Source organism: Embiotoca jacksoni, unplaced genomic scaffold (assembly GCF_022577435.1).
Source record: "Embiotoca jacksoni isolate LCO1_2020_lvr unplaced genomic scaffold, fEmbJac1.0.p SCAF_8, whole genome shotgun sequence".
NCBI classification, from domain to species: domain Eukaryota; kingdom Metazoa; phylum Chordata; class Actinopteri; family Embiotocidae; genus Embiotoca; species Embiotoca jacksoni.
The window spans coordinates 14991503-15018528 of NW_027185436.1; the positions used below are offsets into that span (position 1 = coordinate 14991503).

Sequence of the window (27026 nt, forward strand, 5' to 3'; positions counted from 1 at the left end):
GGCTGTGATTGTTCTCCCAACCAGAATGTTCCCGTCCTAACAAAGCATGTGACAGTCTGGGTATTGTCTGAGAATGTGATGTTTTGAGTTTTGATATCAACAAAAGGCTACAGGGGGGTGTGGAGGAGGTGAAAGAGCAGCAGAGTGTCAAGGGCATAGAGGAGACTAATCACGGAAGCTGAGTTAATGAGGGAGACTGGGAGAGGTGAGGTCTGAGGGCAGGTTGCAGGAGAAGGCACGGCCCAGATGGAGTGGATGAACAGAGCTGGAAGAGAAGGAGGACGAGTAGGAGGGAAGGTTGGTGACCCTGAGCTGGTGACGCCAAGGAGGCAGGCGGGGAGGCAGGCGGGGAGAAAACAGCTGAGCTGGCACTGTGTCTTTATCAGCTGACTGCAGGCCGACAAAGCATACAGGACATGCAGGATGGACACACACACACACACACACACACACACACACACACACACACACACACACACACAAACAGAAGCAGATCGCTGTGCAAACGTACAGACGCTGAGACCGTGGAAGACCACAACAGAGAGGAGGAAAAAATTGAGCCACGAAGAGAATTACATGCAACCTGCAAATACACAAATTCGTAGTCTGTCATGCTGATATGCACATAAACAGGAACAGGGTGACTTGTTACACAAAGTGCATCCACCCACCCTTGAGAGAACTCCTAGATGGGACAATATGATGAGCAAATGAATGTGCGTGTTGATGTTTGTGAAGTCATAGGGTTTATGACAATGTATGCGACATTAAATGATTACTGGTATGAGTAAAACGGATAAAATGGACAGATGGATGGAGAGAAAATTACAGTTAGTAAGTTTCAAAACTGGAGTGGTGATAAAACTCTCAGCAGTGTCACAAAAAAGAAAAAGAAAATGGACAAAAAATATGTGTACTTAGATAAATATGAATTGAAGTTGTACTTTCAGATTTTGCTCTGGCAATAAGTACTTTTGTATTTCATGCCAATGAAGCAGCTTTGATAGAGGGATGTGGAGTAAGAGGATAGAGTGATGATCCAATCATGTCTGGTGGAGGAAGGGTGTAACAGCTTGAGGGCAGAGTTCAGCGGAAGAGCAGGGCAGCTGGATTACACAAAAAACAACTTTTGGCTGAGTAAACATTGCGTGGGCGTGATCATGTCGGTGTGACAAATTAGTTACATTTTCACTGTAAATTGAATTCTCCTGAACCCACCAACAATGAACTTGGTGATATCTTAGCCCGCCGGAAAATTGTGTCAATGGCTTATAAATTATACAGCCAAGACAAAGCAATCTCTTGGCTGCACTAATTCTGGAAGTGGAACTTTGTAGCAAGGTAGTTAACCTCGTAGTCAGCCAGCAATTATGTTATTGGGTCAGTAACTAAGTTCTGGCTGCTCGACTGCTTGAAACTGTGTGCGGGTGCATGTGCGTGTGCGTGTGTCTGCTCACCTGCCATAGGCAAATCGTCTGTCTTTGTGATGATCCCCGAATGTGTCCCACAGCCTCAGGGACACACTGACCTCATCCACTACATCACGAGATCTCTCTAACACCTGCAACACACACACACACACACATACACATATCGCTGTTATCAGGTCAAAAGCTCTTAACTTCATTGTGAGGTTTGTGTTTTAGTGAAATTGAAGGATTATTAAATCACCGGGCTAAAAGGAAAAAAAGACCATTTTTAACATTAATACAACTTTAATTTTCTTTTTATAGTCCTGATATGAAATGTTGTTAGTGACGCTTCAATTCACAATAGACAGAATTAGGCTCGGTAGCATGTCCAGAAGAGTAACCGAGTTGATCTATCTATATGCGTCTCTTTCTACATTTTGTGTGTGTGTGTGTGTGTGTGTGTGTGTGTGTGTGTGTGTGTGTGTGTGTGTGTGTGTGTGTGTGTGTGTGTGTGTGTGTGTGTGTGTGTGAGAGGTATGTGTGAGAGGTGTGAGTGAGAGGTGTGTGTTCGTGCCCACCTCCTGGCATACACGGTACTGGTCGATGGCCCAGACTGTTGGCACGTGGGTGGCAAGCAGCTGATACTGTGTGAGGGTGGCGTTGCAGGCCCGGGCACAGATTAGCCTGGTCTTGCCTACTGCATTATCCCCGACCACCACACATTTAATGGTTTCCACATTGGGCCGCTCATAGTCTGTGTCTATATCCATGGAGAGGGCCCTGGAGAATACAGAGCGGAGAGAGAAAAGAAGGGAAAGAGGTTAATTCAACATTCATGGAAAATTAAAAATCACATTTGGTTAAGCATCCCAGAAGGAATGACACTGCATTTTGACAATGAAAGCACACTGGCATGAGGCACAGTAGCTTCTAACTCTCGCCTGGTCCAGCCAAGGGAAGCTTTGTTAAGGCTCTAAGCCCCCATAGCTGTGCTGCCCAGTGTACAGAGTCTTCTGCCAAACCCCTCAACTGAACACATGGTTCATGGGCTGAGGAATAGAGGGACTGCAGAGCTATTTCTGTAACAGCACAGACAGAGAGAGAGAGAGAGAGAGAGCGAGAGAGAGACAGACAGAGAGACAGAGAGACAGACAGAGAGACAGAGAGAGAGACCTCCCCTGAGTCCACTGTTCTTTATCCATTTGTCCATCTTACCTCCTATCTGCTCCCCTTTTTAAAATAACTTTGTGACAGAAAAACACAATACAGGATGATGAAAAATCCCAAACACCATTTGTAATTAACATAAAGGTCATTGAGGCATCTTTTTGGCATCAAATTTAATGAGGGGAGAAACAAAAGCATTCTGGTTGCATGTTTGACAACCTGTCAACTCCAGACAGACTTAACCTTTACACAAATTGGAGGTGGTTATGTACAGCTCAACTGACTTCCTCCTCTTTTAAAAGCAAGCATCACTGTGAAAAGTTTACTAAAATGCCCTGACCATGAACTGCTTGCAACCATTTCTGACACATCAAAACACATGTTAATACCCATCTTAAAACATCCCTGCACTCTTGCAAAACCACCACCACCCCACAGTTGGACCCATAGTCTGCTCTAATCAGTCCATCCGTCACTGAAAATTTTTCACACACACACACACACACACACACACACACATCCCAAAGCCTCATAAATAGAGCATCTGAAACATTCATAGAGGCCTTGGCTTGTTATTCCATTGACGTGGATGCCAGCGCAACACTTCAGTCCAGCAGTGATACTGCTAAAAATGGCATCTATTCATCAGACACATAAGCCATGTGTGTGCCCTGCTTTTCAGCCACGACCTCCTGTTGTTGACCTCCTGTTGTTGTCCTTGTATTCACATACCTCCACGTCCCTTCTGTATTATCCCTGCTGCTTTTTCCTTAGAGACCAAAGACATTGATTTCCCATGTCACCCACAACAAAAGCATCTCCAGCCCCAGTTATGTCAGCCAGGAAGTACAGCGCAGGGAGCCTACCTTTGTCTGTCTGAGCTGATGGAAAGTGTCTGTCAAAGAAGCTGCTTCCCGACTGGTCCATATGGAAAACACACAACTATGATTTTCAGAGTTATAAATACCCCTTTTCTCTGCCACCTGTCTGCCTGTGACACCTTTTGGAGACATGCACTACAGGTAGAGGAGAGAGTTAGGGGAAGTAATAAAAAGTCAGCACACCCTCGCAGTTGCCCAACGGCTCTTTGCACTATGGTTGTGGTCCTGCCAAAGCAGCAGTCATCTTAGTGCTGCATGAAGAAAGAAGCGTGAAACCTGACGCAGTGGTTCTGTAATGTCCACGTCATGTGCCACAGAAGGACAAAAATTACACCAGCATTGGCAGACAGAGGGAGCGGAAGCATTAACTCCCAGACTTTGCAATGCAACAGCAGATAAGCAAAAGGAATTGCAAGAGAGACCAGGTCAGGGAGGGGATTTTTAGTCTTAGAGAGAAAGAGAGGGACTGTCAGCCCTGCATTGGAATCAGTCAGTCCTGCCACGGGGATCAAAAGGGCAAGACCAGCAATAACCATGGTTGATCCGGGGAACAAATTGCAGCTTTTCCTGCTGATGCTTCTCTCGACTGTCTAATGTGTGATTCTATGAGAGAGAGAAAGACAGCATGGAGATAAAAAGACAAGGAAGAGACCAGAGGATGGTTTATAATCTGTTACCATTGACCTATGGGAGTCTGGAAGGCAGTATGTGTGTGTGTGTTTTTGGTAATGAGCTTAGGGCCGGTCTAAGAGGCACAGAACCATGCAAGCGGTGATGTAACCAGAAGGCGGCGTTGGTGGTGGTGTGGACAGTTTCTCAAGGGGATCAGGAGCCTCCATCTGAGGCTCTCCACCACATTCCGAGTGAGTCAAGTCATGCGTCCGTCGACACGCGTAACGAAATTGTCTACTCATGCACCGATGCACTATGCACTTGACAGATATGCACCTGCGCGCGGGCTTATATTTAAACTTCATGCACTTTTATAGACTCCAACAATTATTTTTAATTGCATGACGGAGGGATGAGCAGAAGCCGGGGACTGTGAGAGCAGGGCAGCGCTGCTCTGAGGAGCGCAAAGACAAGCCGCTGGGATCAGGTTTCATTTTCAGCCAACGACCTGACCTGCAGTAAACTGCACGTAGGCGTCTAGACTTCATCTGTTGGACAGTGTCCTCTTCCCAACTAGGCAGTAAAGCAATCTGCAAGGACAAAGAAGTGCTGGAATGTAGCATTACAATATGTGTGAAAGGGACGATGAGATTTAGCTGCATGTGTGCCTGTATTTTTGCCTCTTACTATGGCATATTGATCCGTGTAGGCATCACCACGGTGACAGGAACTCACTCAACACACAAACACAAGCTATCTGAGTCAGTCTGTAATGTCATGGATTTAGTCAGTCCGGGTGTGTGTATATGAGCGCTTGGTGCAGACGGGATAGACAGACAAAGAAACTCGTGCATTATGTGGACAGTGTGTCTCAGTGTGGCTTAGGGCCAGACAAACCTTCACCAGGAATTGCACAGTTCCTGTCATCTTAACCTCGAGTTTCTCCATACACTCAACCATGGCCTCTTTTCTAAATCCTTTCAAACACCCCTCTGACCTTCTGACAAACTGCCTCACTCCTGTTTCCCATTCTCTATTTTCATTCTGTAAATAAAATGCTCCAGCTGATGCTTTTTCCATCCTTCCCCTTAATTGTTGACCTTAAGTAACCTCTCCTATCCTCCTTTGCTCCTCCCAGTCTCTCTCTCACTCCCCTCCTCATCCATCTATCAATGACCTTACACTTTTCTGGACGGCAATCAGGGAAGCAGCAGCATTACGCAAACAGCCCACACGCACCCATTTTGCTCGCCCCCCCTCCTCTCGTCTCTTTCGCTCCGTTTTGTAATACTTTTAGCGATCCCCTGGCAGCAACCGCTCATCCCAAAACCCTCCACAGACCCCCATACGCCTCTTTCTTTTCCATATCCTTCGGGCTACAATTCACCCCCATGCCACAATGAAGCCGCTGCCTCTTCGCTCCCTTCGCCCAGCCATGCAAAAAAAAAAATGACCCCAATAACCACCCACTATATACATGGGCCACCACAGAGCTATGGGGTTTATGCTGTCAGGGACACAACTGGACAGTCAAAAGTGTCCGTGTGTAATTGTTGGAAGAAACGATGGGCAATCATGAATGCATCCTAATTTCACTTTAAACTTTATTGTCTATAGTTTGCTCTCAAAAAAAGAAAAAATGTCGTTCCTACTTGTGTACTTGTGTGCTTTTTAGGTATGTGTGTGTGTGTGTGTGTGTGTGTGTGTGTGTGTGTCTGTGTCTGTGTCTGTGTGTTATGTTTGAGAGACTGACTGCCACAGGCGCAGCTGGCACAGACTGGTTATATAACCTGGTCTGTAGCCTCTGCTTGGCTCCCTGGATGGCTGACAGTAGACCTCAGACTCTCACACACTGGCAGAGACATGCACACACACATGCGCGCCTGCACCCACTGCAGATGGCACGGGCATTAATGCACGGGCGTGGCAGACGATGTTATGTACATCTATCCTATCTGACTGAAAGGGTCTTTGGGAGCCGCATGTCAGTCTAGCAGAGAAAGCCTTCCTGCTCTCTCTCTCTGCTGCAGTAATGCTTTGTAAACACAGACAGGCCTCCTCTTAATGCCCTCATTTCCTTTATCCCTCCCCGTCTTCCTCCCCCTCCTCCCCGTCCATATTTTCCACCTTCTCTTTCCCTTCATCTCTCTTGCTGTCTTAACTTGTTTCTCTCTATCTCATTTCATTTCTATTTCACATCCTCACACTTTTCACTATCCACTCCAATACAGGTTATTTTTAAACACAGAATCTCCCAGTATATCTGTCATTCACTTTTCTTTCTTCTCTCCTGCAGTCTCACTTTTTTTCTTTTCAAGACTATTCAGATAAAACACAAAGATAAGCTGGAAATCCTTTTGCCATTTCCCATTGATCAAGTATTTTGTGGTCGCTTTTACGCTCCTCTGGGAGTACAGCTCATACTTCATTCATGCTAACTTGTTACCGTAGTATACAAAATTCTGTGTTTACACACAATGTGTATTCAGTCATTATTGCATCTAATCTGGGTTTATATTTCATGTTTGACGGCATCATTTAATACTAATATTTCATGAAAAACGTAAAGGATGACACATTACCTCATTTGATAGATGCTTTTATTATCTGAGAATAAAATGAGAATTTGGATAATTAGAATTGTTGCACTTTGAGTTTTGAGATTTCTTTTTGTTTCTCTCAAACTGAGTCAAAGCAATTACACTAAGACAAAGGACTGTCAGTGACCCAGATATTAGTGCAACTTTATTAACGAGGAGGTGGATTAAGTTTGTCTGGAAGAAGATACTCCAGGCCACATGTCTCCTTTGGGAATCTTAACAGGAGAAGAATATAAAAACCTTTAGTCTTACAACTCAAAAGTATAAACTAGACCCTAATTATTTAACGATTATAGTTTGCAAAGAAGCAGCAGCAGTGCTGAATGTATTTAAAAGTATGGCTAGGTAATATATCAATAGTATATTGATATTGTGATTTGACACCAGATAATATCTTTCGGATATCATAATATTGTGATATGACAAGTTGTATGTTTTCCTGTCTTTAAAAGATGAATTACAGTAAAGTGGTGTCATTGTCTGAATTTACCAAACTTTTAGCTGTTCTATTATTTGCCTTTATAGTCACATGACTGATGATTGTTTATCTCATTGTATAAATATTTTCTAAAAGTACTAACAATCATGATAGTATTGTAACAATATCTACATCTAGGTATTTGGTCAAAAATATTTTGATGATTGATTTTGTCCTTATCCCCCCCATTTAAAAGTGCTCAATATTTTTACTCACCAAAGCTCTACCTTCCATGTCATAACATTCAGACCAAATAGGACACACACATGAACCATAACACACATACACAATTGCAGGCTCTGTTACCGCTGAACATTTCAACCAGCCATATAATGCTGGCTCACTCTTCCATGTGGGTGTGTGTAAGTGCTGCACTATGTTATCTCAAAGCTGTTGACACAGTGAAAATTTTGGGCATGGTGCCTAATCAGGGCAACAAATAGCTCTGTTCCAAATCCATCTGATAGCATACGTAATGACAGCCCTGCTCTTTGAGTCAAGAACTGTAGTGGTGGTGCAAGATCTAAGACCAGGACACATCTCAACCTCAAATATATGCCGATCAACTTGTGTCAACACATTTGAAGTTATTTTGACCAGCATTTATAAAGAGAGTTGCGCAGAATAGAAAATGTAATGCAGTTTCCACAAAAGGATCAGCCTCAGTGGTGACCACTAATACACATGTTTTCAGGGGACGAATATATTGGCCAAAAGACAACGATTGCACAATATAGTGTGTGTGCCAAATTGTTTATGCAACTACATCCTGTAGATTTATTGCTGACGACTAGAAATTAAAATATGGTGAGATGAAAACTCCTCAGGTCGAACATTATTTATTTATTTCCAGGAAGAAGAGAGAGGCTTCTTCATCAGCCAAGCAGCTACCTGCGTAACACTATCCCTCTGATGACGTCATAGCCACAGGATCAGTATTACAGTGTGTGTGTGTGTGTGTGTGTGTGTGTGTGTGTGTGTGTGTGTGTGTGTGTGTGTGCGCGCGCGCGCGCGTTTATAAGTCCGTCTGTGTGTGTGCGCGCGCGTGCGCCCGCGGTTTTCCAAGATTTTGCAGATGCATCTTTGGTCACAGTTATGATCCGCACGCTGCTCCAGTAAATAATGCGGTGTAGGATCACTACACTCATCAATGAAGAGAGCCTCGCGTACTCCCTCTCCCCGCAGTCATTCATAACCACCTGGCTCATTCATATTTTTTTTATTATTTATTTATTTTTTTGGGGGGGTAGCGATTCAACAAACCGGGTAATCTATTGTTATGTCATCCATGTCTGAGAAGATAACAGGCGTGATATAGACTACACTCCGTTCAGCGCGGTGCTGTGATGTCTGACACGTATCGATGTTATAAAAGGCAGGTGCATACCAGCCTACATCCAAAACGATGCACTGATAAGTCTTGCGTAACGTGCCAAGCCCATCCGCTGCACTGCAACGTTGAATCAAAATGCTCTAGTAACAGCAGTCATTGCAGCACGTGTGAATTTTCAACAATAAGATTCATCTTCTGTTGCTAAAATAATCATTGGATGCGGTTGAAATATACCGATATTAGAGAGATATACGAGGAGATACAAAAACAAAACAAAACTTATGTATAATAAGGTCAGCGGATATAAACAGAATACAGCTGGTCATGAATTTAGCAAGAATAATACAACCGGTGTGTGGATTGCTTTGTGCACAAGAAGAATCGCAAGAGCATGTGACTCAGTATTGGTGCAGGAGGGGTCCCTACCTTCCGACGGTTCCGGAATTGACCCACATGCCACTCTGCTGCTAGTTCAGCCGGTCACTCAAACCGGACAAAGGCGCGCGGAGAAAGTAGATGTGATCGCGGTGGCCCTGTTGTTTGTCAAAAAACACATATAACTGCAGACAGGACCTCTGCCCTGTCACATCCTCCTCCTCTTACTTCCCCTCGTTGCTTCCTTAGTCCAGCGCCTCAGACAGCTCAACAAGTACCAGCTCGCTGCTGCAGGTCTGATGTGATCATGTTTTATTTTTATACGGACACTTTTTGGAATGAATTCTAAACATATCTGGACGAAAGATTGTTCTCGTCTGAGCCACCCCTCTTTCTGTTGTTGTTTCTCCCAGCTGATTTCACCAGAGTCACGCCTCTACGACTGCGCGTCACGACATAAGTCGTCCAACCCCTCTTGTGTTGCCTTCAGGTTTTGTAGGAAAAAGTGACACTTATAGTGGAGGAGCGCTCTTAAGACTGTATTCACTTTAATCAATGCACCAAAAACTTGTCAATGACATATTTCAGAGAAGACCTGAGAACATGGAAGAAAACAATTATAACTAAAAGTGATAAATAAACAGCATTGGGGTTGTGCATTGTAAAAAATATCAAATTCAAATGCTTTCATTTGCATTTTCTCTTCACTTCCTAGTTTCACTGTGCTGTGTGACTTTTATAAGAACCGTCCTGAAATACCTTTTGTTCACATAAGTTTCACGAAGTAAAAGCAAATAAAACGATCCAAATAAACTACATTTATAATTGTGGTGTCTGATGTTGAAGCTCAGGAGCAACACTTTAAGGTCTCGTCAGAGATAAGAACAAGAGACCCAATCATATCCTGCAAAACCATAGTATCCCCGCCCCCAGACTGCTCTTTCCATCCTGTTAACTAAAAACAGCCTGCAAAGCATGCTGCCTTTAATTGGTAGAGCACTAACATCCACCTTAATACTGTCTGTAGACTCTCACCGCCTTATTTATAATTCAGACACAAAGGATTGAGCTTGTTTTTTGGGGGGGAAAAAAATCTCCAAAACTAATCAATTATTAAATATGCAAACGTGAAATGTCTGTCTGATTCAGGCCAATTTCTCTTCCAATTTTTGATTATATAACTAAGTCATCCTCTATCAAAATTAAAATCCAGAGAAATTATGCAATCGTGTTGTTTTTACTCATAGGCAATGGAGAGGTTTTTTTCCGATGGTTATTCTGGGTGTTCAGGCATAGCAACTAGGTACCACATAGCAACTATCTTGTTTCTAAAGCCAATACCGGAGCACAGAAACAGATCATGAATGGATCATGGAAAATACCCAGCCTTTTGCCCTCATATTTTTCTAAGATCTCAATGTCTGGGAATTTATTTCTGGAATGTTAAGCTGTATCAGAAAAATGCTGCCATGTCGCCAAGAGGTAAAAATACCTCACTCTTTTGCCAGGAAAAGTTTAATTTCAAATTTAGCTTTACCCCATACATATTACTTGAAGACAGGGAATTTATCTTGAGTCAATCTGCCACTCATTACAGCCATACCAACAACCCCATATAAGAGTAAATGGGGATTTTCTACTAGTCTAAAAAAAAAAAAAATAACTGTTCATTTGAGACATTTGCACTGTTTAGCCATGTGGGGATCCTGAACAGTCTGTTAACTTTCTTTCACGACTGTGCAAGACTGAAGACAGACATCTACTGGTAGAATATGGTAATGATCTCTGAAACAAAGGGTTAGGCATCAACTCTCACTGCTCCATGAAGTCAGTGCTGTCACTCAAGGCCACCACAACAATAGCTTCCATCTTTGTGGCAGGTCCTGGTGCCAATCAGCTGTCGATGTCATCTTGTATGCCTTGATCTTGTTAATGAATCATTATTGTGCTGTGAAAAAACATAAATTCATTGCTTGTGCTTCTGTCACTGCAGACTCACAAAGATGTGTTTTCATGTTCGTACATGCACAACATGCAAACAGCACCAACACCGAAATTAACAAAACAGGAGTTCAATGCACAACTAGTGTGTGTGTGTGTGTGTGTGTGTGTGTGTGTGTGTGTGTGTGTGTGTGTGTGTGTGTGTGTTTTATTTCTACTTGTCCAGTGTTGTCTTGAAGCCCTGAGAAAATACTGCCCCCTGACCTGGCTGGCATGGCTGGAATGGAACAGCATGAAAGATGGGCTGGAATGCTGCTGGAGAAAAGCAGGGGTTCAACACCACTGGCACTGAGAGGCCTTAGAAATGTTGAGAGGTAGCCCCCCTTTGTTGGGAGAGGTGTACTTGTGAGAGAACTCTCAAGCAGCCCAGTCTGAGGTGATGTCTGGCCTTTTCAGCTACAGTAGTAAGAAGAGGGACTGTGCTTTGTTTTACGAGCTTTATCGCTCTTTTATTAACTGTGTGGGAAGTCTACTCCCATAGCTTTTACACTTTGGTAGGATTAAAGTTGGGAGAATGAGCTGAGATCATTCTTTGGCATTTAACAAGGAGTGTCTTGCTGCTTGGACAAATACTCTTGTTTTTGTCTGCAGTATATTCAGTGCCATCCAGTGTTTCTCAGGCTTTAATGAAGGGTTCACACATGACGCATTTAAAGTCATTTATTTAGATGAAATCATTTTGGTCAAGTTCACGAATGTTCAAGCGCAATGTTTCTTTTATTCAGCAGCAGATTAGACTATATTTGAAGGTTTATTTTCAAGTGTATGCTGAGTTATCACATTATAGGCTATTTTCTATTTCTTTCCTTGGTTTTAGCTTCTGCAGTACTTTCATCTTACATGTATTCACTTTTCAACACACATTCAGGAATGGCATCATTTTTCAATCAATCATACTCCATTTTTATTCGCTGGTGTCTCTGTAACATTCTTGTTTACATTGTGGTGCAAGGGAGTTTGTGCTCAGATGGATTCATTTCAGATGATGCCTTGAGGGTGTCATATATCGTTTTAATGGCCGTGGAAGGAAGGAGATTCTTGCGCTCATCTCTTCCCCTCCTGTCCATCCCATCGCTGACCCTATTCTCACCCCTCCAGCTCAACCTGAATATCCAACAGCCCCACTCACCCCCTGCCCCAACACTGTACTGGAACGGCTCTAAAGCTGTCAAAACACCCAGCTTCTCACACTCTCCGTGTCCACACAGAGTTCGCCTTAAACACACACCGTCCCGAGCTCCAACAAACACACACACATGCATCACACTCAACAAAAACAGCCTACATGCAGCCCATTCACTGACACAAGTAGGTCAGAGCTGCAGTGGGTCTTCCAAACAGTCCTCTATCACCATGGAACTGATAACAATATCAAATATTAAATTCTACCTTAAGCTCTGACACACACACACACAAGCCAACATTACACACCATACGTATGGTGATCTGCAGTGTGACATCACTGTCTTGTTTGTTTGGCAGGGTGATTTTGGCACACATTTTTGTTTTGGAGGATGCAAAAAAATGCAATACATTAATTCTAATTTTTTTTCCAGGGAAGAAAAATTCTGAGGTCAAAGACCAGAAAGACTGAGAGCTACAGTGAAATGAGCTTGTGGTAAACTGGCATTCCTAAATGATCAGTGAAAAACTGGCAGATGGACAGAAACTCATACATGTCAATCTCTTTTCCGTTCCCACTCTTAATCTCTCTCTCTCTCTCTCTCTCTCTCTCTCTCTCTCTCTCTCTCTCTCTCTCTCTCTCTCTCTCACGCACACACACACACACACTTTGATACGGAGCAGTGGCTGAGTGTTGCCAGAGCCGGCACCCTGGCATTAAATAGTGTGTTTTGTAACAGGTGGCCTATTTGGCGATGGGTGATGGGCATGTTAGCAGAGTGTGAATTTAAGTGAAAAACATTCAGTGGAAGATAAGACCTGAGAGAAAATACAGAAAGAGAAAGACAAGCGAGAGTGTGAGTGAGAGAGACCAAGGCTATTGTTTACTTGCTAAGTTATCAGTAGATTGTCTTATCAAGAGTCAGTTGGAAAACTCCAACTTGTTGCCTCATTACAGCCTGATGAAGACATGTTACGGTTCTCATGACAGAAAAGGAGAAACCCAACAATGAAGTAGAAGGCTACAGTGGATTAGTCAGACGCTAGTGACTGGGCTATTTATTGAATGTTATTGTATGCGAGGGAGGTACAAGGTATAAGCTGCTGTCATAAAATGAGACACGGATATGGAGGGTATGATGAAGATTCATGATCTATTAAACAAGTATGAAAGTTCTGCTGCATCCCAAACAGACGATAAAAGGTAAAACACTTCCGTTTGACATACTTGTCATTAGCTTTTATTTCCCAGATGCCACAAGCATTGTGGAATGACAGTCAGTTTGTGAGTCTGACTCCCTGGCTGCAGATAAGTGTCACTGACTGTATTACTGATAAATGACCGGTTCAAGTCTGCGCTGGTGATGATGGGCCATGATGGGGGAATATGTTGGGAATGTAAAGTGGCTTAAGGTCCGGGGGCAAAAGCCGGATAGAGGTGGGGAAAGCAGAGCAGAGGAAGGATGGAGGGTGGGTGGGATGAGTGAAGGAGGACGGTAGCACCGCTGAGGGTGTTGTTGTGGGGGAGATGGGAATTTCTCTGTTTAACTGCCTGCTGTCCGCCTGAGAATACACAGACCTCTGATTGTAATATTAATGCCAACTTAAATGTTTCACAGTGTGGTGCCTGGCTTTCACAACACAGTCCCTGGTGTGAACAAGAACACAGCGCTGCATATTCCTCACTGTCCTTAACGACAGTAGCTGCAATCACACCGCCAATACAACAAAATTTGAGTTATGTGGCATCAAGTACAACCACCCAAGACCACCATAAATGCAGCCTATCCCACCGAGCAGCGGCCTATACCAGCAACAAATTACCCAGGTTTCTCTGAGGGTATAGTGTCCTTGATGTGGCCTTAAGCAAGTTAAAACATCTCTGACATGCAAGTGGGAAACTCTTCCAGATAGCTTTATGTTTGTTGAATTGATTTCTTGTTGTTTTAAAGTCCTTGCGCGTAACGTAAAGCCACTTTTATCCAAAATCACAGCCCGAGACAGGAGAGGGGCCACAGATAGACCAGGTAGACATGTACTTTCGAGACGTTGAAGGATTGAGAGGGTGCTCTAAATTCTTGAGTGGCATAAATCTTGTGATAAAGACAAACCCATGTTATTTTCCATGCCCAGGAAGTAGTGATACGCTGCCTGCATTCTGACTTGAGGGGATTGAGGTTGCACAGGCATGTCTTGCTATGCTCAAGCCCCATGTATCGACAGACGAAGATATGCATACAAAATCTCATACAAATAAACACTCACCATGTCACATACACACACACACACAAACAAATACAGTATATAGACGGTGTGTGTCTTTCCAAATCATGTCCAATCAACTGAATTTACCACAGGTGGACTCCAATCAAGTTGTAGAAACATCTCAAGGATGAAAAAACGTTTTTAACATTATCATTATGGGGTATTGTGTGTAGAATTTTGATGGAAAAAATGCATTTAATCCATTTTGGAATGAGGCTGTAACATAACAAAATGTGGAAAAAGTTAAGTGCTGTGAATACTTTCCGGATGCACTGTACACATGCAGATACTCTGCTGGATAGAGACACACAGGTCTGTGGAGGTGCCTCTTAAGCCGTGGCTGTCAAGTGGCAGGGCTAATCTTATTAAGACTTTCTTCAACTGCTGGTCTAAACTCTTAAAGTGATAGTTCACTTTGGTGGAAAATTAGCCTGATTTGAACCTAAACATATCTTTATAAACTAAAGAGTTTCCCTTTTGTTAGTAGAGGCAGACTCCTGTTTGACACAGTTCATACTTACCTATATGCACTAAGCATAGAAGTGTCACACTATAGGTTCTCCAATATGATCAGTAAATGGAGAGATTCTGTATAGATCAGAGTGGTTGAGTGACTAAAAAAAGGACATTTGTACTAGATGGTGCAAATGATGCTCGAGCAAAATGAAAGCCCACTTTAATCATTTTGGGAAGTGAGTGCTGAGCCAGTTATGGCCCTAGTGGTTTCATTGGATTCATTGACTGTGCAGGTCTGAGGGCATTATGGAAATGAAGATTAGATTGGTGCTCATAGGTCAAGCGCCCCCTTAGAGTAATGCAGGTGGTCCAGTGTTGGCTATTATTAAATTCAATGCAAAAACTGTACAAATTAAATGGTAATAGTGACAAATGTAGTATATTCCCCTCATGGTGACTTTTGACACTGAGACCAAAGCTGTGCCTGAGCAATATATTTGAGAACAGAGACTAGATCCATCATTGGGACATGACGGAGAAACTCTGACTAACTAAGGTCTTGACAGTGTCGAACCTTTCTAATATAATATGCCTTGACTTAACATGTTCTCTATGCCAACTAGAATTATATTTGTATCACTTACTTCTCAGATAGACTGTGTCAGCTTCAAATCGGACTCATTTATCCCGTTAATATGTCTTTTAATAAGTCCATCAGAAGGGATCAGGCACGGGCTTATCATGCAAAGTGTCTTAAAGGATAGGATATTTAGTTCCTGGAGCCTATTAATATGGTGACAGCCAGGAAAGGGTAAATGGATGGGGCATTTTTTTTTTTTTTTTTTTTTTTTTATCCCACTGTATATAAAAGAGGAAATGTTACGTGTTAGTGTGGTGTGGTGTGGTGTGACATTGTGTGGTGTGGGCACCTCACTTAGTATCGATCTGCTTTGGCTTTGGCTTAAATAGATTCTTTCTCTACAACGCATTTTCTTTTTCAGAATAGCTGTGGAACCCAAGTGTAAAATTACACAGCATTTTTTTTTTTTTTCATTTCAATGGACTGAGAGTAAAGTCAGGTGTTAACTTAAGGCTGGTGTTTGCTGATGATTTGTTGGTAGTCACAACATCCTTATGATTATATATTTTTAGGAATATGCCACAGAATAACAGAAATGCAATATACATTGCAAACTGCTGTTTTTATTTAATACTCTGCAATAGTTTGATAGCAGAACCTCTTTGAACCTCACAGGTCTGCAACCACCATTACACTCTAGTGAGGATGTATGAGAGTAAACTTTGGACTGGAGCTCAGACAACAAACAGGAAAAGGAAAATGAGGACAAATCCCACTCCTCTCGGAACTCTATGACAAAAAGGAAGATGATGTTATGAACTTTTTTTCATGCATTGTCTCGTGTGAGCGGTGTTGCTAAGTTTAAGTTTAAAATAATGTACATTAAATGGAATAAAATGGTGCAAACGTCCGTGACAATTATTGCAAGGAGGGGCAGAGGGAAAAAGGAAATGCTAAAGTTGTGAGGAGAGAGATGTATTTGGCCTCAGCACAGGTCAGCCAGTATTCTCCAAACAGCCTGATCAAACAGAGAGCAAAGCCAAGACAAACACCTCTGGACTTCAGTCTGGCACAGAAAAGCAGCACTGCAGCCCCGCCGGGATCACACTGCACACAGTCAGTACATCAACCCAGCACACTCTGCAAAGTACTGTATGTCAGAGGTTACATGTCTATTTTGGCCTGCAATCACGTCAAATGAAGCAAATTCTACCCTCATATCATGGGATGCATCAGTTATACCGGACACATTAAACAAGAGAGTGATTCATTTTCAGTGTTTTCTTTGAATACATTTCAGAGTGGTTCAAAACGGATAAAGCGAAAATTGGAAGAAAGCCTTTGAAAAAGTAACAATTCAACATTGCAAATGTTTTTTTTGTTTTGTTTTGTTTTGTTTTTTTTGTCTAATCTTGTAAAGCATCTGCAGATTTATACTGTATTTTGGTGCTCAAAGGTTGAGAACCGCTGCTCTACAGGCATTGATAACTACAGCCCGAATGCTCCACCAGTGTGCTGCTTTAATCATCATTCAATCTATTATTATGTGTTGCTAGAAGCGGGAATGAAATTGCAATATATGTAATTGTAATATTTGATATTTTATTTATTTAACTGTAAAATATCTTCCCTTGATAGATGTTTTTATGCTGTCAAAAGTCTTCAAATCACATTTAACATATCATATATGTTGTGTATTAACAAAAGACCTGAATATTCAATATGTTCAGCTACATTTTTTTTAAATCTATAATGTCTATATTGCTATCAGACTAATCCATTATCATGACTCTATTTAAAACACACTGTAGCTCACAGATACAGATATAGTTAGGAGAAAGCGGAGGGGAAGGAAAGAACAGGAGTTTAAAAAGCAAAAATCACAGCGACTGGGACACAGACAGATAAATAAACCACAATACAGAGAGCCAAAGCATAACAGGAAGGCTCTTTGTTGTGTTTACTTCAAATAGCCTGCATGTTGTTTATCCATTTGTGCTGGTCTGTTGAGTTCCTCATATTGTATTGCAGTTGCACAAATAAAACACAAACCTGTTGTGAGGTGAAACCCTTGCATCTCACAGACAAAGCAAAGCATTTATCTCAACAGTAAAACAGTTGTAATTTTATTCGATAGGGCTTTGAGTGGGTTTTATAATCACCGACTGATCAAAGCATTTTCTCAGGCAGTGGAGGAGACATGTAATCCTTCAGCTGGCCTGTAATCACAAAAATCACCAAATATAGGGATATGATTTCCATCTAACAGCAATGAAATGCAATACTATTAGGATCTATAAACAAATTTTTTAAAAAAAGGTCAAACACAGAGGTCATCATGCATCTCCGATGGCGGGAATTACATTGAACAAGACGGTAAATGCACACACAAACACACAGCTGATACACTATGCACAGTAGGCATCCTAAAACAGTGTGATGGAAAAATCTATACGGGTGTTCAGTTATTTCCGCACTGATGTGCCGCGGCCTGCCGGTACAACCAGCATACAATCATCACCGCACACTGTGACCACATGTCATTCAACGAGCTGAAGCATGGCCACACGGGCTTTTATCATTTAAATATGGGCAAGGGGTACCGGGGGCTGGAAGCTCTTTTGGATGGTGCATCATTGTTGATTCCAGTTAATCCAAAGCACTTGTGAACGCAGGTCACTCAGACCAATAAATTTGAAAATATCCTGAACCGTTCTAAATGGCTTTTACCCATTTAAATAAACCTTACGTCCCACCGTCCAATTGATCATTGTGTCGAGTAAGTAAGGAATCAGCAATTTAACAGAAAACCATAATGGAACTTAACAGCACACCAGAAGTCAATATCTCTACATAACATGACCTCTGTTGATAAATGCAGTGGTATTAAGTGGCATATGATTTTAAGTAGTATTGGTAATGATGATATTGATTAAATATTTATGCTGAAGTGAGAGTAATGTATTCCAGTGGGAGACACAGAGAAAGAAACAAATCATTTCCAGACACTAAGACAAGTTCAAAAATGTCTGTCCTGAGATGATCACTGTTGATTTGGAAAGTGTTTCATGACCTACTCATTACTAATTCACAAATTTTCTTGAATTGAATTGATCTTTTCATTTACATACTTTATCATCTAGCATACTCTGAATTTTATTCCCATTGTACTGTTAAAGCACGCCAACACGACTTCTTTATCACATTCTCCTTTCAATTTGTTTAAACTAAGGCATAGATCCCTGAAGTATGCAATGACTAAAAATAGATCTGGGTTAAAATTGTCTAACCAAACCACAAAATATGTTGGCAAATCAATTTCAGATTTACATGTGGAACCAAACCACAGTGACTGGAGTCAGACAAACATTGACGGGGAAGATGACAGAGCTCTCCGGCAAACAATCAGTTATCATATTCTGATTCATCCATTCTGGTGTGTGTGTGTGTGTGTGTGTGTGTGTGTGTGTGTGTGTGTGTGTGTGTGTGTGTGTGTGTGTGGGAGAGAGAGAGAGAGAGAGAGAGAGAGAGAGAGCGAGAGAGCGAAAAAGAGAGACAGTGTCAGTCAGGTTGCATCAGCATCATGAGACTGTAAAACTTGGGCAGCCCTCGATTAAACAACACGTGGGCGACCGCAAAGACAACAATGCGTGTGTATTAAAATAGATGTGATGGGAAACGCCTTAACCTGTGGACATGTACAACCACATGAGCGCAAAAAACAATTGCAGATTAATATCCTGCGGTTTCATGAGTGGCTTGGGCCGAGACTGAAACTGGTCTTACCCTGATTAGCAGGCATGGCACCCTTGGGCGTTTCTCTCACTGAATATTAGTTGAAAGCCTTTGGCTCTAAGTAGAGAAGAGACAGAGACACATATGGAGGCAGAGAGTGTATGCATGTGTCAGTGTGTTTGTGTCTATGCAGTATAAAGAGCTTTCCAAATGTGGGTTTTGGAGATCAAGTGCTTCTCTGTGTGAGTCTGTGTGTGTGTGTGTGTGTGTGTGTGTGTGTGTGTGTGTGTGTGTGTGTGTGTGTGTGTGTGTGTGTGTGTGTGTGTGTGTGTGTGTGACTGCTAATGAGTTTGGGTGTGTTGGAAGATTTTTGAATGTGATGCTATTTGGGTGTGGAGAAGGCACAGTAGGGAATGCTGTAAGAGTAACTAATCATTGTTCCCCATCACATTTATAAGTGTCCCATCAGCACCAGCAATCAGTTGTAGACAGTACTTAAGATTTGTTTTTTTCAGCTCATCTTTCGTGGACAACCAAGAAAATTAAACTTTGAACAAACTCTCCACTTCTCTGCCTCACTTTCTGTCACCTAAACCCAGCAATTGGTGCCATTGTCGGTGTTAATGGGGATGTTTTACTTCTGTTAATGAAACCACATTGTGGTTATTAAAGGAAGGCAGGTGGACGGACATAAAGGCAAAATGTGAAAACAAACAGAAAGACAGACAGCCTATACTTGCGGGCATTAAAAACGAAAGATGAAAATGAAAGAGATTACCACTCTGTGAACAACACAGACACCAGACATATGGGCCCATACAGGGAGGTGGGTCAGCCTCCGATGTCCCGTAGGGGACACAGGGAGACAAACCACCATGCTCATACCACACAATACGCACATACAACTGCCCATATAAAGAATCTCAGACTACTTCCTGCGGGCTGAAACGCAATCTGTGATTGCAGAACACACACTTGAATACTTTGTTGGCATTTCCTCAATCATATGACTTTGGAGCCAATTCACTCAAGGGGATCGGCTTTCTGCCACAAACGCGAGGAGCAGATGCTAAAGAAAGAAACACCCAGGGATCAAATTGCACACAGAGAGTACAAAAATATGCATGCATAATCACACGCAGATGCACAGGAAGATATATTTGTTGCAGTGATACATCCGCACTACCACGATACGTGGACTCAACACAAACATGAACATAAATAGAGTGGAGCTGCAGCCAAGCAACCATGCAGTCCCACTTGGTGTCTGTGGCATAACATGCCACCCTCTCCTGGACGCACATTCAAGTTCCCACACAACAATAGACAGAGTATAACAAGTTATATAGAGTAACAGATTTGGTGAAAAAGAGAAACGAAGAGAGAAACATGAAGCTGTAAGCACTCACTGCACATTTCTTATATGTACATATGGAGTGAAAAAGCTGTAGCAATCTGTACCCGTTATTAAGATGTTTGAGAGTGTGTCTCTGCTTTAGAGCTGCTGTCAGTTTTAAGTCCACCAGCCCTTTTCTCAGAAAGTTCCTCTTCAGCTCTAAATCTAGCTGACCCTGACCTATTCCAGACCTACTCTGTAATTTTGAAGCCATGAAATGCAGAGCATGTGCGCAGGCACAGTTTCCCACAGGTGATGATGGGGCCCCTTAAAAGACACTGAATCTCAGGCCCATAAACCGACATCTGTACAAAGCAAGAAACAACACTGTAATTATCTTGATGAAAGGACTGATCTCACCGAAAATGAAATAATTCTTGCTGCGTAAAACCTTTGGCCCAGAACTCTTTCATCATATTCTGTCAACAGTGATGTTGTGTAATATGCCTCCCTATCAGTGCAGCCATCCTGGCTCTCGGGACACAACCCGCTGTCAGACCCTGGCCCCAGTCCAGCCCGGAGCTATCTGAGCGGCCACGACCGGACAAAGACACCTTCTCTGAAATGAACTGGCTCTCTTATCTCATCTGGCCAGCTTGGTCTGGCCCTGCCCTGCCCTGCCCTGCCCTGTCCTGTCCTTGCTGATGATACAACACCTTCTTATCCAAGTCTCTCACCACACAAGCAGCTCATTCCCTCACACATGGGATGTCTGGCCTTGTAAAGGTGTGTTTTACTTCCTACATGCATGGAATCATGTAGGTTGTATAAAAAACACTGTCACGGCATACAGTCTGTTTGATTTTATATTAATGTTGTTTGCATAGTTTAATGAACCATATTGATAGTGGCAGATTTGTTTGCTCTCTGTAATTTAGACGAATTGCAAAGGCCTGTAAAACTAATCACACTCACTCACAGTGGAAACTGGGAGTGCTAATGGCACAGGGCAGCGGATTACCACATTAGAGGAAGTTCAGACTGACGTTCAAAGGAGTTTTACATATGGAATCACTTCTGAAAGAGCTGACTTTTCGGAGAAGCATGCAAAGCTTTTCCTTCACCCCTGTGCAGATTGTCTGGAGGGGTAGAGGAGGATTGCAAATTCAGTTTCTCCACCATCTTTTCAATTCAAAACAAACAGAGGGAGTGGGAAAGGGTTGAGGTGAAAGAAAGATTCGAGCAACATGTTTTACCCTCTGATTTATCCTGTATACAGTCTGATGCAATCTAGCACTCTCTCTCTTCTGTATGCTTCTTTCTCATTCTCTCAGCCTGCTCTACTCTGATTTCCGCTCAGCCAAAACCCCTTCGAGTCCCTCTTCCTTAAAATGTGCACTCCTTTCACCTCCCGTCTTTCTCTTCTCCAACACTCAATACGCTCTTTTTTTTATTTTCAGAGAATCTTTCTCTTCTCTTCTCTTCTCTTCTCTTCTCTTCTCTTCTCTTCTCTTCTCTTCTCTTCTCTTCTCTTCTCTTCTCTTCTCTTCTCCCAGCACATAAGGCCTATACCCTTTCTTCAAGCTGTCTCACACTGCTTACTGCTCTTGCATACACATTCTTTGCTCACTGACACCCTGTTTTAAAAAACAACCGAAGCAGCCAATGAGAAACAAACTGTACAGTTGCCATCCGCCGCACAATCACTTCTTCTCACTCTTTCTCTCTTTTGCTCCCCCACCAAGTTCTTTCTCTCTAAAACTTACTCCTTCTAAAACGACAAACATCATGTGATGCTGGTAAGAGAAGAAAACACGATTGTATAGTGACTGAGTCTTTGTTGGATTTTTTTTTTTTTTTGCTGTGTGTGAATGCCGAAGTTGACGTCTAAAAATGTGTGTGTGTGCATGTGTTCATGCATCTCAGTGTCTCTTTTCGAGGATCACTTCAGTAATTACAACTCTCCATCTTTGCATACATACACGCAGACATAAATGCATGCCCGTACAAATATCACGCATCTCTCTGCCCCCATCATTCTGAACTCAGTTGAGGAGTGGGCGTGGGCCCAAAGTGTGTGTGTGTGTGTGTGTGTGTGTGTGTGTGTGTGTGTGTGTGTGTGTGTGTGTCTGTGTGTGTCTGTGCGTGCTTACGTGTTTGCGCGTGTGTGGGATATCGCTCAGCTCACACAAAGACGCTGCTTCTTATATGACTCCCAGCTGTGTGGACTTGGCCGGCTCTTCGGCCATCTAGCAGCCAGGAATGTTTGGTGTGTATAACCCTCCTGGAAAGCCCCAGTTACACACACACACACACACACACACACACACACACACACACACACACACACACACACACACACACACACTCTCTCTCTCTCTCACTCACTCACTCACTCACTCACTCCCTCCCAGCCTCCTTGGAGACAACCTACTCTTCTGAGCAGGGGCAGACAGAGGGACGGGCCTCACCCCAAAGGAAGAATGGTTCAAATTCCACAGTTGATAGAAAAACACAGAGAGCGGAGAAACTGATGTCAACTCTGTCAGACCATCTCCACACCCCACCATCTTTTTCATGCTCACAGAGAAGGAATGATAAAGAAAAGGGAACTAAATATTAGACTCTTGTGGGCATTGTTGGTTTGGTTGATGAACAGATTTGGGTTTTGGCTGTTGTCACAGATACCAAGTTGCCTTCTGCACTTTGGCCGGTAACTGCAGCAACCGCTGTTTGGCTCTGTAGACTCTGAGTGACTCCATTCCCCAGCTATGCATTCACACTGGAGTCACTCATTCAGGCTGCAGGTGCTAAAGATATATAATTCTGTATTTACCCAATCCAAGCAAACTGGATGTTTACAAAGTACCTTACTGTGTCACTAAAGAGATTCGAATTACAACTTTAAAAGTGTAAAGGGAAATTGGGTGCAGTCAAACAAAATTATCTCATGAAGCTCGTTGTAAAAATCCCACAGAGAAAGTGGAAAGCGTGTTAGATACTTATAGTGAGATTATATTAAAATTGTCCAAATTTGTCTGTACGGGCACCGAAAATAAATCTGGTGTTTGTACACGGCCAAGACACACAGCAGTATCCTAGCTGGTCAGCAACAGGGGGCGCTAGTGCTTCTGCAAAGGACAAGGAGAAGAAGTAAGAGAAAGAGGTGGGGGGGAGGGGGGGGGGAGGACAGTGGGAGGAAGAAGGACAGAAAATCTGGCACATGCTAATGTGTTGAACTGTGTAACATAATCACAGTCAAGAAGAAACGATAGCGGAGAAACAGCTAAAAAAAAAAAAAAAAAGGTGGTCAAAAAAACAAAAACTGAAAAAGAGGCGCTGCGTTGACATCAATTAGGCTTTCCAAAGGTGGCTTGCTCTATTTCAATTTGACAGGTGTTAGTTTCGCCAAGTGTCTCATAACCGTCTGTGTTGTTCTTTTTTTCAATTTGCGAACATTTGTGCTGACTAATCCCAAAGGGTTAGTAGCAAGCAAGTGCCCTTGTAACATGTGTGTGTTAGTTCAAATAAAATGACTCGCACGCTGGCATTCAGCGTACTCGCCAGTTTGCCCAGATCTGCTGTTGATGTGATGTCAGCTCGAGTAGCAGGAGAGTTGTAAGTGTCGTCGTCTGGAGCTGGCGCGACAAACGATCTCGTCCTCTCCGCATGTTAGCGTCACAGCGGCAACGGTAGAAAATGTTTACTAACTCTAAACCCAACTAACTTTAGTTAGAAGACTTGCTGCGTCTGTGTTCGCGCAATACAATAGTATTCGACTGTACAACGAAGGTTTTATGTACCATGAATACCTAAAAAGATGAGTTTGCGAGCACAGTGGGATTTTTTTTTTTGGGGGGGGGGATTAATGCAAAATTCAAAATGCTATTTGACGTAACCTTTGTTGTGATCTCAGCGACAAAATGGTCTTCTCTTAGGTCATTGTAGTTTTGTAAAAACAACCTATTCAACTAACTCAAACTGGTTTTTAACTCGTTTTGGATGACGTTTTATCAAGCGGCAACCAACAGTGATGTCACCCATTGGTTTGCGAACTGCTGTTATGACATCTCTAGCTTGACTTTGCAGCTGCCACCACTTTACTAGTTCAGAGCGGTTTGAAGCCGCAAGTGATCATTTTTAGATTTGGGGGAGCTGGGGAGGAGCGAGCGGTAAATATGACTCAATCGGGCTGGGAACCCGAGGACAATACGCCCCGCTCACCTATAGCAGAAACCTGATTGCACCACAGACCTGTCAATCAAACAGGCACGCCCACAAACGTACTGCTTTTTTAGGCCTGATATGTAATTAATGATGGGATTATTTTCAGATGGACTGCCGGACAACTAATAAGAAGGAGAAGCTTTAGCGAACGACACCAAATTGAATCTTGGAAAAAATATATGGTCTTTGTATTTCATGAGAAGTTGAATGGGAGTTTATGAAGCCAAAGGCATAAGGAGCACACCCCTAGCGGCCGTCAGTGGTATTGCACTTTATGGGACTTCCTTATTGCCCTCGTTTTTCAGACCCGGAAGCTACGCCCACTTTTATATACAGCCTATGCATTTTATACAGCTATTAGAAAGAGTCATCAGTTCCCACAGGTTAGGCTGAAACATCAAGCTCAGTTAGTGTTGTTGCCTTTCACGAAGTTGGGGGGGCAGAGCCTCTGAAGGGTTTGTTGTGTTCAAATATCAATAGTCTTTCTCCAGAACTGCACTTTTATATATGTTGGCATCATTGTTTTATAAGAACCATAATATTGACTGCATAATGTAGATTACAGTATACTGATACTTGGCATCATAATCATTATCATCCATTGTAATTTTGGGGGAAATCTCTTGGATATGAATCTTCCCTTTTAACTGAATACGTCTGGGGGCTACATTCAAAAGAAAAACGAAAGTGTAACACTGAAGAAGTTGACATACCAAGAAAAAAAAAATAAGATTGCTCCTTTAGATGACTATCAATGTTGTGCAGGTTTTGTCTTAGGCTGACTTATAGGGACCCACTGTTGTTTTAATAAACTTTGAATATTCCAAACTTCAATAAGTTTTGCGAATATTGCCGCCAGACAAAGTCCAATACATCGACTGTAAAATGCCTAATGAAGAAATCTTCCAAAAAGCGGATACATTTTGGAGCAGAAGTTTAAAAAGCAGCCTATTCACGAGCAGTCTGGGGTTTGTCGATAAGTCGACAGTAAACAACCCAAACAAGCTGAACCGTTATGCAACCGAGCAGTCTTGTCCACATGTGGTCCGCACTGTAGTCTGCTTTGCAGAGAGCATAAAGATTAAATTACAAGTTAATACTTATAGTAGGCTGTATGTCATAACCACGGCTCCTACCTTTGAAAGACCTGCACCTCTGTCGTCGGATTCTGGTCTCTTTCTCCGCGATGTCCACTTTCAGCTCACACCTCTCCACTGCTCTTTTCCATTCAGTTTATTCCGGGCAGCGCTCGTCTCTCGCTTCTCCCCATTGAACTGCAAGGCACAGACAAACGCGATCACTTCAGAGCATTCCCCTGGATGACAACATCTAATCACAACTCACATGTTTTAACACTTGCTCCGTTTCAGCCTGGACTTGAAAGTCCTCAAATTATCGGCTTCGTTTCGTGTTTGTTGAGGATCTGCCAGAGCTGACAGGAGAAAAATCCTCCCGACTGTTGCAGCCGAGAGACGCCAGGAGGAATGTAATTACACGAAGACTGCTGCATATTGCAAAACCTGCAGACGTGCTGTTGTTTGCAGACCCCTGCTATTGTGCTCTGGGATCTGTCTGGTTAGTTGTCCGCCTGTGGTCCTGATGCGAGTTTTTCCCCGTCCCTTTGTTGTTTCTGTCACACCTACAAGGAAGGAGCACATGGAGGAGGGGAACCTTGCCTCGACTTTCTTTTGTCTGTCTGTTTTTTTTTTTTTTTTTACACAGCAGTGCTGCTCATCGTGGCCGGATTCGTTGTTTTTTTTTCTCTCTCTCTTATAAATACCGATTTGATACAGACTTTACATCACAGATGCACGACGGGTTCTTCCATTAATTTCCATAAACTCTTAATGCATTTAATCCTCATCACATCTGTCCGATCTACTCTAATCTCATCCCAATGATAGTAGCCTATATATTTGTTCGATTTGCCTCTTTTCCTGTACAAAAAATAAATAAATAGCATATCCTAAAACAAAAGTCCGTTTGCCTTTTGTCCTACCGCGCCCTTGCTGTTATATCCAAGTCCCCCATCTCACCAGATTTCTCGCCAGAAGTTTGGTCCTCGCTGGGGAGTGGGCTGATGCCGCGGTCTCTGTCTCTGTCTGTCTGTCTGTCTCTCTCTCTCTCTCTCTCTCTCGCTCTCTCTCTCTCTCTCTCTCTCTCTCTCTCCTCTCCTCCCCTTTCCTTCTCTCGTTGTCTCTCCCAAGCGGTGGCAGAGCCCAGTTATGTTTCACTCCAGACCATCCTTCACGGTCAGCACGCCAGCGCCTATCAACGAGCACGGTGACGACACGGCTTGTCACTAGTGCCACACCCATCCATTCATAAAGCAGAGTGCCAGCCTCCTGGCCGACCAGTGCGCACGTTGAGGAGGTAGAAAAGCCTTCTCCCGGACTCATCAAATGACGATGATGTTCTTATAGGATCCCATGCCTCATATTTCTGT

General features: G+C 42.9%; 1 protein-coding gene across 4 annotated transcripts in view; it reads right to left on the reverse strand.

The window, feature by feature from the left end:
* The window catches only part of rhobtb4 (Rho related BTB domain containing 4), a 43561-nt gene extending 16771 nt beyond the window's left edge, over window positions 1-26790 (reverse strand). Inside the window, exons 1-5 of one of the 4 annotated variants that reach the window (XM_069138639.1) lie at window positions 26617-26790; window positions 25925-26219; window positions 25717-25854; window positions 1991-2192; window positions 1458-1561 (exon numbers count right to left, since the gene is read on the reverse strand). In XM_069138639.1, the coding sequence (XP_068994740.1) occupies window positions 1458-1561; window positions 1991-2182 (296 nt within the window). In that variant the 5' untranslated portion in view covers window positions 2183-2192; window positions 25717-25854; window positions 25925-26219; window positions 26617-26790. Of the gene's footprint in view, window positions 1-1457; window positions 1562-1990; window positions 2193-8909; window positions 9277-25716; window positions 25855-25924; window positions 26220-26579 lie in introns of those variants that run through there. The other 3 variants (XM_069138638.1, XM_069138640.1, XM_069138637.1) reach the window with 3 other exon arrangements.
* Between the last annotated feature and the right edge of the window lie 236 nt (window positions 26791-27026).